The 13562-nt window shown below is 38.7% G+C and overlaps 1 protein-coding gene across 4 annotated transcripts in view; it reads right to left on the reverse strand.

The window, feature by feature from the left end:
- Positions 1–13562, reverse strand: part of NKAIN2 (sodium/potassium transporting ATPase interacting 2) — a 968072-nt gene continuing 954510 nt past the window's right edge. For 3 of the 4 annotated variants that reach the window (XM_027603723.2, XM_027603725.2, XM_027603726.2), the window contains 3 exons: positions 6706–6787; positions 5925–6013; positions 1–2480 (listed from right to left, as the gene is read on the reverse strand). In XM_027603723.2, coding sequence (XP_027459524.1) covers positions 5989–6013; positions 6706–6787 — 107 coding nt within the window. In that variant the 3' untranslated portion in view covers positions 1–2480; positions 5925–5988. The remainder of the gene's footprint in view (positions 2481–5924; positions 6014–6705; positions 6788–13562) is intronic. The other variant, XM_027603724.2, reaches the window with a different exon arrangement.

Consider the following 13562-nt stretch of genomic DNA (forward strand, 5'->3'; position numbering starts at 1 on the left):
GTTTTTCCATTTATTTTTAAAATGCAAATTACACTAGTAAGTCAAAAAAATCACTCTGTTAAAAATACATTCAGAATTAACAAACGCAAAAAAAAAAAAAAAGAAAAGACACATCAGGATTGCAACTCTTGCCTTCTGAGTATTAGGTTTATAACAAAAGCTCAGCCTAGAAAAATAGCATTCTTCACCGGATTCTGAGGAGGATTCAGCTGTACAACTTAGATGTTTTTCCAGATATAATCACACTACTGTGCTCACTGCTCCCAAAAAAGATCTGTCCACTGATTACTTTTTAGTAGTCAACAACTGTTTTTGAAAATTTTGGTGGTGATGATAGTAGTGATTAGGTGGTAGCTTGGCTGTAACTTAAAGCAGGAATATGAGGGCTTGTTCTCTGTGCACTTAAATCTCTATCCACATACATGTCCTAGAAGGTGGAGCCTCATCACAGCATGAATGTACAGTGAAACCTCATTTTAGTCGTCACATTGGTTTCTGGCATGTATAGTATTTATATTTTAAGAATCAGAGGACAATACATTGGTAAATAGTTTTCTCATACATTAAACATGCATGTCACTATAAAATCATCGTATGAGGTTTCACTGATATGTTTGCAATTATAGATTTTATACATGTACGTATGGACAAACATATACAAGCCTCTGAGAAAATTCAAGCACAAGTGCTGGAACCTTTTTTTTTTTGTAGTTTATGTTCCAATATCACCTTTGTTCCTTTATCATTTTCAAATGTATATGTGTGTATTTCACAGACATCCATGCAAACACAGTAATGGGACTGGTTTATGTAGATCTGGATGGGCTAAGGTCCAAAGTAGGTTAACTCAATAACTGAAACTACATAGAAACCAAGAGAAAACATTGCTCCATGCCAATTTGTAACTTTTCAATTCTCAATTTCACTGCATTTAAGGATGTTGTATTCGTCTAAAAAAGATTGACTTTAGCGTCTCAGGTGGATCCAAGAAAAAACATGACTCTGAGTTCCTGACAAGTCTGAGCTAATTATGTTTTCCACTAATGAAAACCAAATAATGCTTGAATATATAGAACAAAATTTCCTAGGAATTCAGAATATTCCATAAACACATTGACCTACTATTAAGTTTCCAAAGGCATCTTGTTGCCAACTACGTTAACAGCACAGTTTTTCTGCCACAATAATACAGGAGGATTAGAATACACTCTAACACACAACAGATCCCCCAAATACCACAAAGAGATCTCAAATATTTCACCAAGGTAACTATTGCTCCCCCCCCACCCACCCAAAAAATAATCTTGTACGCTGAAGTTAGGAAAAAAAGTTCACCTACGTAGGGTCTTCAATTTGAATTAGATATAAAAGAGTAAACATAGCTAATACATATTCAGTTGGCCTCTGTTGATAGAAATCCACAGCTGTTCCTGTGTTAGTAGAAGACATTTGTAGATACTTACAAAAGCACCTAGAGTGCGAGAAATAAAATCAGTGAGTTAAGCCATTTCTGCTCTCTGCTTCCAGTAGATTAATGAGTTTAGTAGGTTAATAAGTTTTACTTTGTCCCACTCAACCCCTTCAAGAAGACCATATTTAAGGATTATAAAGATGACGATTATTGTTGTTATTGTCACTTGTCTGTTTTTGGCCACCGTGGAGGGTCAATGGTAAAGCACTTCGCTGATAGTTGGCCGCCTTTGTACACAGATACACTGGAGCTGCTGAGCTATGTGGTCTTGTTTCTTGACATGAAACACCCAGACTCGAACTCATTCGGAATTAATAGCAGTGTGTTAGCCTAAAGGAAGTGACTTGGGGAGGTCTGCACTGAGACTCGGGCACACAACTTAGGTGGGTTAAGGCAAGTATGTACGGTATAGCCTTTAGGGCAAACAACCTGCCATTTCGGACTTCGGTTACAAGGTCATCATGGCATGTTCTGTTTGTTTTTGCAATTACATTGCCTACATAGCCGTGGTGCTATCAAGACGTATGGAGTGCAGAAGACAGGGCTCTCAAACTAATGCGCCCCGGAGGACTTCGCAGCTCGCAGAGGCCGACTGGCTGGGCTGCAGAGGAGTTAGTGATGGCCAGCAGAGGGCGCCAACACGTCTCCTTAGGAACTTTCCAAAGGCCTGGGAGAAAGGAGCCTACTTTCAGGAAATCCAAGGATGGGCGTGTCCTGCATGTTTGTTTCAGTTAGAAAGAGGAAGCCAAGTGGAATTAGTGTGTGCCTCTGTGTATGTGTGGGTGTACATGCACACACGCGCGTGTGCGTGCGTGTCTGTGCGTGTGTGTGTGTGTGTGTGTGTGTGTGTCCCACTGTATGTGGAGGCTTTATGTTTGTTTTGTTAATATGTATATATATTTAAACTCAGTTGCTTCTTGCTCTTCATAAAATGCAGGAGGCCACTGTGAAACAAGTTCTTTGAAAGGTCCAGGAGCTGACATCCTGAAGCCATCTGTATTATTTCGACCTGGGAGAGAGAACGAGAGAGAGACAAGATGTTTTTAATCCAGGGGGAGAGCTCAGCACCTTTTCTCACCTCTCCAAGCACAAGAGCAAGCAAAAACTCAAAAAAAAAAAAAAAAAAAAAGGCCAAGCCCCAATTTTATTTTAAAAGAGACAACTTTCCTTTCCTTTTCTTTTTTGTCTGTAACCGCCTGGATAAAGAGGCCACTTATGATCATTTAAAGTCCATTTCCAGGGGCAAATGAAATGAATACGTATTGCTGTACAATTAGGCTGCCAAAAAGAATGCAATGTTTTCAGGTGTTACTAATAAGATACCATGGGATATTCTCACAGTTTATACTGCAGGGAGCCCAGACAGAGCTCTACGTGCTATGGCACATAGGTCGGTGGTCATCAAAGCCCCTACTTTGTTAAACAATTAACCTGTGGACTCGGGAATGTTTTTGGGCAGCAACTTTATAGCTATTATTTGCTTCAAAGAGGTTTGCCAAACCCTAAGAAATAAATTAATGTAAACCTTTTCTTTTAGGATGGGTGATAGATAATCTAAAGAATTACAGGCCAAGAGCAGGCCAAGAAGTTTCGCCTAACTTAACAGAAAAAGAGAGGTCTTCTATTCAGTGATGGTAGGCGCTGAAACACGGCTGTGAATGGAAGTCAGTCAGGGCAGTGTTTTCAAAGCTCTCAGCCACAGATTGGGTATAATGGAAGCCCCACAGCCAAAACTGCACATTACTTTTAAGTGTTTGCTTTCCTTGTAAGGAACAGCTTTTATTTCCAGTTGCTATATAATATCGTTAAAGTGCTTGAACTGGCCCATGATGTTAAATTACTCTTATTTTATGAGACTTATTTATGGCAGATTGACAGGAAAAGCTACACGCCAAAGGACAAAGACATAGGAAATGTTCGGGTGCCTGCCTCTCAGCAGGGGATCAGGACTGTGCCTGAGTCGCTTTTGGTTTTTCACAGGATTTGAATAGGCAATGGCTCTCAAAGGAGTGGTCTTGAAGGCTAGGATGTTGGAAAAAACCCTTCATTCCTCACTGCATAATGTAAAATCAGAAGAGGGTGAAGGGAGTGCAGAGAAAGGGAGGGATTCAGGCACGTTTGGAAGTCTGGCAGCTACGTTAGTGTGGAGAAGTACAAATGAATAAATTGAAAATCAGGAAACATAGTGGATGCCAGAGCACATTTGCAGGTCTAAGGATTTGGAAAGAATTCTGAACTAAAGGATCAGGAAAACTGGCTGATAATTGGGGGCTGCGCAAATAACAAGTTGCGTGACCCTTGTTCTGCTTTCTCTTCATCCAGTTTCCTCGTCTGTAAAATAAAATGTCGGCGTTGCAGTATTTGAAGTCCCATGGGGATGTTTTGTAGGAGGACAGAATTGTGTTTTGACTAGCGGTTTCTTACGTACAAGTGTTTCTAACTTCCTAAATTTGAATTTCGTTAAACATTTTACTTATTTCCTGAGCAGTGAGACTTGAAACTTCTTACATACCTTTACCATTCCCGGGCAGTAAGGAAGAAAACGACATTTTTATTACTTTTGGTTTGGCATTTAAAGTCTTCTATTTAATAAAATCATGGGAAGTTTTGTCCTCAAGGAATTTAATGCTGGAGATTAAATTTGCAGTGTCCCCTCTTTAAAGACAACATTAGTATTATAAATGCCTGATTTGGAACAATATCCTTGATTGTGTATAATTAGCATTCTCACGTTATTATTGTAGCTAGTCCTACATATGCGTTACATGGCATTTATTATAACTTGATCACATTTATTGAGCATTGATCAACACAATGAAGTGCTACCTGGTAAAGAAATGTTATGTGATATTGTCAGAAGCGAGCCACTGCAAACTTTGTAGATGTTCTGGTCTACTCCTAAGCACAAACATACTGTTACATGTTGCTTGGGTGGATGTTGTATGTGATACATTGTTTACAGAGGAAATCCTTTGGGAATGAAATGTACTACGTATTTATTTCTGATTTGATAAAGTCTTTTCATGAGTAGTGCTCATTAACATAGCATTGTTGCTACTAATAGTAAGTTATGTTTATTAAGCATTTACTATGTGGCATATTTCATGTCTTATGTGCTTCTAAATTCAGAATAATTATATGAAGGATGTATGCTACATAATCTCTATTTTTCAGACAAGGAAACTTAAGTTTGATGAGAATAGTTAAAGTTATTCAAATAAAGTTGTTTGTCCAAGATCGTAAACAATTTTATCTCCAGTACTCTGCCTTTTGTAGGTCATCTTAACCACTACTCCCTACTGCTTTGCCTTTATTTTTTAACAGACTACTTTACATAAGGCTATGATACAATATTGAGAAGGGTGGTAAAGAATTTAAAAGATTTGTCATTTTAGTTTTTGTGTAAGCTATCAAGTCTTCCTGGGCGGATAGGAGACACATAGTCTAAATAGAAAACAAATGCAGGACTAAGCAAAAGAAGAAGAGAGAAGTATCAGAGGAAAAGGAGATTCATTGAAAATCTTCCATAAAATATGTATTTAAGATACAACTTGAAGGATAGTGGGATTTCATCTTGGAAAAAAATATGTTTGGTGTCAAGAGAACAGCATGGACAATTGGAAAAATACCAGTCACGTTTGCAGAAAGCAAGAGTTCTAGTTTGGCTGGCAAAAAAAAAAAAAAAAAAAAAAAAAAAAAAAGGATAAGCGGAGATATCAGACTATTAATGTCTTCAATAGATTATAAGCTTCAGGAGGACAGGAGCCAGTTCTTATTCATTATTACATTTTCCCAGTGTCTCCTAGCATCTTCTGCATATGGTTGGGAGTCAAGAATTGTTAAGGGTTGAAGAGAAGAGATAATATTTCAGCAGAACATTGGGGCTGGATCAGAGTCTACTTGCAGGCTACGGTGAGGAGAGTGGACTTTGTTCAGTAGGTAATAGGGATTCATCAACAGTTTGGGGGCAGGGGAGGGAATAGTCAAAATGATACTTTGAGAAGATTAATTTGGCAGCTTCATGGAAGATGGGTTAGAGATACTAAAATTAGAAAGCAACAGGTAATGAATGCCTGAATTAGGGCAGTGGTTGTGGGGATACTAAAAAGAAAATGTGTGATGCATTGTTTGCAGAGGGGATGCTTTGAATGACATCTAGTACTGGCTAAATTCTGAACTGATAAAGTCTTTTTTATGGGTGGTGTTACCAAATAATTCCAAAGAAAAATGCAGGCGTGATGCACAGGTCATTCCCCTTTTAAGGAGACGCTTACAAGGAGGTGTATAAAAATTACTTTAGTCTCTTGGAGGAGGAGAAATTCTCTAAAAATCCATGTATTATCCTACACATTAACAATCTTAAAAGGTAAAATGATTCAATGGTGGAGGACAACGACGACAAACACATATCTTCAAAGAGAAGCTCACATTTCAAAATGAATTGGAATCTTACTTTCTATTTTGATCTTCGCTTGCAATTCAGCATATCACTTGATGCTGATATATAGAATTTGTTATCAGTTGTTATCCAAGGGAATTTGCCTAAACACAGATATAAAAATCAGGCTCTGATTGTATGTCTGCTCTCTTGAGTGCTAGAGCTAAGGGTCTGATAAATCTCAGTGTTACTATTCTGGCTTAATTTTCACTTTTCACATCAGAAAAATGATACAGAGCATTATTCAGTTTTTTTTTTAATTTTTAACACTATATATAACTAAGGTTATACTATATATACTAGGGTTATACTATATATAACTGTACATAACCTATCATTTAACATCCAAATGAGAATACTTTTGAGAGGAACACGAGATACTGGCAATAACTATGCCAGGACAACCGTGTAAACTGAGACTCTCCTGGGAAAGCCAGAACACATAGTTCATATATAGTTACATATAACTACCTCCAACGTTATATCATTTTCAAAACATACAATTTTGGGGTAATTCAAAGAAGTAATATATTAATGAAGACCTTTTACCTAAGTTGTTGATACTTATATGTAAGACTAAAGGTAACTTTAGAGATGGCATTTCAATAAGTTAAATTTAAAAAAGAATTACGAAGAAAATGTTATTAGAATTATCCCAGTCAAGACAATATTAATAGAAGAGAAAATACTGGAAGTATGTAATTGGAGGAAAGCTCCTTGCCATCTCTTTTGTGCCATGATAATGTTTACTTAATCATCTTTTAGTATCACAGAAGAATATCTGCAAAGTACTTACATGTACATAGGCTGTAGTTGTAAATGAGATGTCTTCTGAGGCCCTTGATAGCCATAAGAATCAAAGCCACCTATGAAATCAACTGAAAAGGGACAATTGCTTTCATTAATTAACTTTTCGAGAGCTCAACATTCATGATCAAGATCTCACACAGATTACTCATCTAAACCGTTTAATAATCTATTAAAACCAAAGTGATTAATTGTGGAGGAAAACAGATAGTTCCTTCAGGGCAGTGATTTTTTTTTTCCCCCCTCAACTGTGAGATTCAATTATTGCATTACAAGAATCTATTCACTTGGGAGAAGAAATTATGCACTCCTCTCAAGCAACCAAGACCTAATTGGAGTAATAAAACTCACTTGCACAGTAAAGATGCTATATGTCTTTTTGGTTAGTGTGGAGATTTTCTGCAACACATTACAAATGTAAAAAATAATGATTGCTTAAGTGCATGTATCTATCAGCAATTGCAGCACTAGTAATAATATTATATACTATGATCGTCAAGTACAAGGTGCTATGGGGGAGCTTGTGTAAATTAACTCAACACGGCTGTCCCGCCATTATGTGGTTTATAATCTGAAATAGGCAATCAGAAATAAAGATGTGGAGCAAAGTCTAACCAAACATTCAAATGCAATACATACCTAGATATATGAGGTACAACAACATATAACAAAAGTTACTGTGATCGAGTATGTCACGAACGGCTGCAATAATATCTCCTATTCCGTATCTGCTTACAGTATGATCTTGACACTCTTCCCGTCTGGTGGTTTTGGTCTGTGTCCCTTCCTCTTGAACCTGGGTAGAACTTAGTGGCCACTTTGACCAATAAAGTATGGTAGAAGTCATCCTATGTGACTTCCAAGGCTAGATCATAGAGATGTCATGCACTTCCCCTTGCTCTTTTGAGACGCTCTCCCGGAACACAGCCACCATGTCCAAACTAGCCCACATGTAGAGATTAATGGAGACCCCATGGGTATGTATTTTGACCAAAGGGCTAGCTGAGGTTCCCTCCGATAGCCAGCATCAACACCCAGACACATGAGAAAAAACGCCTCCAAATGATTCCAACCCCAAGCTGCTCAGTCAACCCAGTCATGGAGTCTTCCCAGCTGAGGTCTCTGATGTCAGGGATCAAGCAAAAGCCATCCTCACAGTGCCCTGTCTTACCCACAGACCCATGAGCACAATAAATCGTTGTTTTACACCACTAAGTTTTGGAAGCGGTAGTTGCTGGAACAGTAAATACTAAGAGTTTTGTTTTTATTTTTTCTTTTCCACTCCTGGGTATAAAGGTTGCGTGGTAGGGATAGAAGAGGTAAAACAGTGAAAGGCTGGCAAAACAGATGACAAGAAGGAGAGAGAAAGGGAAACTGAGGCTGACTTAGGATGCCTGTGGGTAGCTTTACTTCTTCTAGAATCAGATTCTATCCTGGCTTAGCTTTGACTAGTTTTTGTTCTCTTTTTAGTATCCTAAGTGCTACAGGTGGAAATTGGAGCAAGGTGTGAAGTAACATCAAGTCTATGATGTTTGTTTGTTTAGTGGGGAAATCTTTATTTAATACATTTTATTTTCTAGAGCAGTTTTAAGTTTATGGCAAAATGGAGCAGAAAGTACAGAGAGTTCCTACATAGCATCTGTCTCCACACACGCACAACCTCTCCTACCGGCAACATCCTATACCAGAGCGGTAACATTTGTTGCAGTTGATGAACCTCCACTGACACATCCTCACCACCCAGAGTCCAGAGTTTACACCAAGGTTTGGTGTTTTAAACTATGTTTTTTGATGAATGTATAATGACATACATCCACAATGTTAGTCTCATACGGAAGAGTCTCACTGCCCTAAAAATCCTCTGGGCTCTGCCTTTTAGCCCACCCTCGCTCAATCTCTGGCAACTACTGATTTTTTTTTTTTTTTTTTTTTTTTTTACTGTTTCCATAGTTTTGCCTTTTCAAGAACGTCATACAGTTGGACTCAAACAGTATGTAGCCTTTTCTGATTGGCTCCTATTGCTCTATAGTGCGCATTTGAGGCGCCTCCATGTCTTTTTATGGTGTAATACCTCATTTCTTTTTATCTTTTTTTTTTCATTTCTTTTTATCTTGAGAACACTTTTTTGAGGCTTACTTTCTCTTCTCATCAAACGTGGAACAGTGTAAGAACAAAGGCCCTGATTTTAGAAGGATGAAGGTTCAAACACTGCTTTGCCCACTTTAAGGCCAGCTGTGTGACCTTACACAAATCATTTAACATCTCTTAAAATAGGAATTAAAATACTTATTTCATACAATTAGTGTGAGGATAAAATGAAATAAGGCATGTAGAGCCCTGGGTGAGACATTTGGTATGGAAGAAGAAAATTAAAAGCCCCTGAAAAACTTCAGGACTTTCTTTATAATTCTTCTAAGCCATAGGAGTATAGGAGAAAGAAAAACAGGAAGTGTGTGATTCGGGACAACTATGGAATTTTACCAAGTACTTTACAGAAGACGAACTAAAAGAGAAGGAACCACCTTTGTTTTCTGAACTGCCCACCTTTGTACATGAGCTAATATAAGTGGCACCAGAAGAACTATACCATAATTGAGTGGCAACTATATCTGAAGTTTGTATTTTGAGAAATTATTGTCTATGATTGGAGATCCATTGCAGAGAGTGCCTAAATTCCCTTTTATTTGGGTTTGCTCTTGTCAACATGAGACTTAGTTAAGGACTAGTTTGCTGAGAGGTGCTCACGGCACCAGAGTCTCCTCGTTCTGAGGTTCCCTTTCAGTAGGATGGCCCCCAGCCTGGAGCTGGAGAATAGGGTGGGCTAGAGTAGGTTAAGATCACAGTGGATGTAAGTGGTAAGGTCTCCTCCACTCAGACTGAGATCTAAGTCAGACTCAGGTTTATTGTTGTTATTGGTGTTATGAAATATTTCCTTGGCTGGTTTCCAGGAGTTTGAGATGGATAGCAGGAAAAAAAAAAAAAAAAGATGGTAATTACAAACGAAAGATTGTGGCGTGAACCAAGGGATAACTAGAAGAAACCAAGATGAATCTTCTAGTCCAATGGATAGAATCAGGACCGAAAATGGAAAATAAAGCTTGAGTTGGGAGCAATGTAGACCAACCTAAGACATGAGAAAAAGAGTTAAGAGACTCTTAACTACAGGAAGCAAACTGAGGGCTGCTGGAGGGGAGGTGAGTGAGGGGATGGGGTAACTGGGTGATGGGCATTAAGGAGGGCACGTGATGTAATGAGCACTGGGTGTTATCTGCAACTGACGAATCACTGAATTCTACATCTGAAACTAATGATACACTGTATGTTGACTAACTGAACTTAAATAAAACAAGTTAGGGGCGCCTGGGTGGCTCAGTTGTTTAAGCATCTGCCTTCGGCTCAGGTCATGATCCCAGGGTCCTGGGATCGAGTTCCGCATCGGGCTCCCTGCTCCTTGGGAGCCTGCTTCTCCCTCTGCCTGCCGCTCCCCCTGCTTGTGCACGTGCGCATGCTCTCTCTTTCTCTGACAAATAAATAAATCAGTAAAATCTTTAAATAAAATAAGTTTAAAAAAAGAGAAAAGGCCAGTTGGGAAATGAGCTGTGTCCTGAGTATGTGTAGTGAACAGTGTTTGAGTTGCCTGGGGTTTGCTCTTATTAGCCATGATCTATCTGGTGTGGGGTTTGGTAGAGCTGCCTTACAGCTACCCGAGTGGGGAGGGTCACACTAAAACTACGGTGGAGGGATTGCTGACATTGTTCTGATCATTCGGATCCCCTGGAGCCATATAAAGGCTCCAACAGCAGGTGACTCAGTACCGAGATGAGAAAAGAGGAGGATCTGAATGCAACTAGGTTGCATTTTTACCATTTCACTCATGGAGGCGGGGAGGGGGGGCATTCAAATTTAAACAACAGTCAAAGGGCATATTTTCTGTTGTATATTTTATAAACATGCCTGAGTTCACAGCCAAGGAAAGTATGGAAGGTCAGTTTCCACACATATTCATTCTTGGTAATTTTTTGGATGTCCTCCTGAAGACCTGAGGGAGAGGAATAGCCATAGGCTGGAACCACCTGGCTGCTACAGTTAATATTTTGGTGATCGGTGTGGGTAGACCCGATTCCTTGCATCTTTACAGATGGTGCTTCAGCCACATCTGGAACTCTTTGGGGCGCCATGTGGGTGGAGAGCATAAGTAGGAAAAAACCAGTTTTTTCTTTCTCAAAAAACTGAATCACTGGGGTTAACTTACATTTTTTAGAATGTAACACCACTTTGGTCTGTTCTCCTGTTCTTTTACATAATTGCGTTTATTTAGGCCCTAAAGAGGCTACCACATGCCGTAAAACTTCTCTGAGCAATAAGGGTCATAAAACACCCGACAGGTCCTTTTCTAAGTAATTATGATGGCATCTAGATGGTTGGCTCATCGCTCATCTCTGCATTATTCAGAAAAGAGTACCTCTTACTCCTCAGGAATCTCCTTAACTCCTGAAAATAAAAATAAAGTTCCAAACAATTGCACAATACTTAATAGTTTCTAAAGCCCTTTCAGGTGATACCAATTATCTTTACAAAATTACTGTGAAGTGGGAGGAACAATTATCTTCACTTTACAGATAAATACAATTTTACTTGACGGCTTCCGGGCACACAACAGCTGAGGAGAAGACTGCAAGCTAGGTACTCCAGCTCTTTCCTAAGTGTATTGAAAAAGTGATTTCTGCTTTTCACTCGGGTAAATTACTGGGAGGTTATCAAAGGTTTTGCATCACATTTTGGATTAAATCTAAAATCTTCACACTTTTTAAAAAAATATTATTCATTTAACAAACATTTTGGAGGTCTTGCTTTGAGTCTTCCATTGGTCGTAGATGCTTCCCTTTGTTATTTATTCTCTAGCATCTTTCCTCTGTTCTTTCTAGAAAATTTACTCTTTCATCTTCTTCTCATCTCCAATCTAATATTCTAGGAATATTCTGATGTGAACAATGATCAAAGCAAAACCCTGCCTAGGCTGGATTTGCTGGTGATGGTTACTCATGAGATGTCTTGGTTTTCTGTAACAAATCTTTCAGAGGCGATAAGGTGAGCGTCCTTCAAGGTTTAGTTCATTTCTTCTGTGTCTGCTAACTTATGTAGGATACCATATAAACATTTAAACGATCCTTTCTTTTGGAAAATTACTTATATTCTCAGCCCCCTCTCGTATAACTCTGATTACAGTGGTGGTTTTTCAAAGTGAGGAGGCATGTTTTCTTCATAGCCACTTGGCATATTATCTGTTGTTTCAAGGCTTATCAGAAAATATGAAGGATGGTAATTACTGAAGGCCTGAATTAGGCTTAGGAGAATGAGAAAGAAAAGATGGCAATGAGTTCAAGAAGTATGGAGAAAGAGGTAGAAAACATACCACATGCCAAGTTTTTGAATATGGGGGAAGGAGAGGAAAAGGCAAGATTCAAAGTTGACTCAGAAACTTGTTGACTAAGAGAGTGCTGTTGCCTCTAACAGAACAATAAAGAATGTCAGGAGGGAGTTGGGGCTTGGCTTCATTTGGAAATTAGTATGTTTAAGTGAGAAGTGGCACATACAAGCGGCAAGGGCCAGGACATCCCTGTAGAAAGGGAAACGTAACTTTGCAAGGCCAGTTGGAAACTTGCTGGGATCTTTAGAGCTTAGTTTCTCCTGACTCAACTCTATTGGGCTTCATTGGAACATATCTATCGCCACCTGACATATTGTAATCTACTTGTTTCTTTGTTGATGCCATTGCTGTAATGTAAACTGGGTGAAATTTACTGTTTCCCACTGTTTGCTCCAGTAGCCCAGAACCCCGGACAGTGTCTCGGCTCCTGGAAGACCGTCTTTACAGAGTGAACTCTCTAGACCTGTTAGTTTGTGAAGAAAAATTAGGCAATCATGGGAGCGTGGAAGATGTTGGTAAGGTTCATAAGTGAATTTCACTCTTTCCTCCTTAAAGCCTTGAATGATAATAAAGAGAAGAGCCTTTCTAGAAGCTCTAGAATGTTAGTTGTTGTCTGGGTCCTGTGAGATAAAAGAAAGTTTTGAGTACCAATGGAAAGAAACCACCCCTGTAGTCTCTTTGGCCTAGAGGAGTAGAGGAAGAGAGGCTAAGAAATCATTAGCCTCAAAGTGACTCCGGTGAGAGAGTCTTTCTTCCGTGAATGCTATCCAGTGCTGCAAATGTTGATAATTGGCAGGGAAAACATGATTCTCTTTCTGGCCAGTTTACACCATCCTAGTGGGGCAGAAGGTGACAAAATAAAATAAAAATTGTGCTCATTTAATTTTTGCCTCATTGGAGGGATTTGCCTTTGGCCTTTGAAGACAACTCAGGAATGTTATCATTTTCTTAGCAACTGTTACATTTTCATTTTGCCTTAGCTTTCCTATCTGCAATATGGGTATGTTTATATCCACTGACCTATGGAGACACAGGGAGGTCCAATTATTTTAAATAAGTAAAGTGCCATATCAGTTTAATAACTATGATTTAATAACATTAATAATAGTGGAATTTAAAAATTATCAAGAGAAGAATGCTTTTTGAATAAATATTTCCTACTAAAATATATTCCCTGTTGTGAGGTTCCCATTTATTTAAGCCTCTCAATCATGAACACTGAGTTCAGTAAACCTAAAATTGCCTTTTTAAAATACGTGTTGGTAGGGAGGTATTGTAATATAAAATGAAACCCTGGTTATTAATGACAAAGCCACTAGTCAACATACTCCCTTTTGGTGACAGAGCTGGAAAAGACCATGAGGGGGAATTTTAAAAGGCAGATCACAGAAAACTAAGCCTAAGTATTTAGAAGAACT

This window comes from Zalophus californianus, chromosome 7 (assembly GCF_009762305.2).
Source record: "Zalophus californianus isolate mZalCal1 chromosome 7, mZalCal1.pri.v2, whole genome shotgun sequence".
NCBI classification, from domain to species: Eukaryota; Metazoa; Chordata; class Mammalia; order Carnivora; family Otariidae; genus Zalophus; species Zalophus californianus.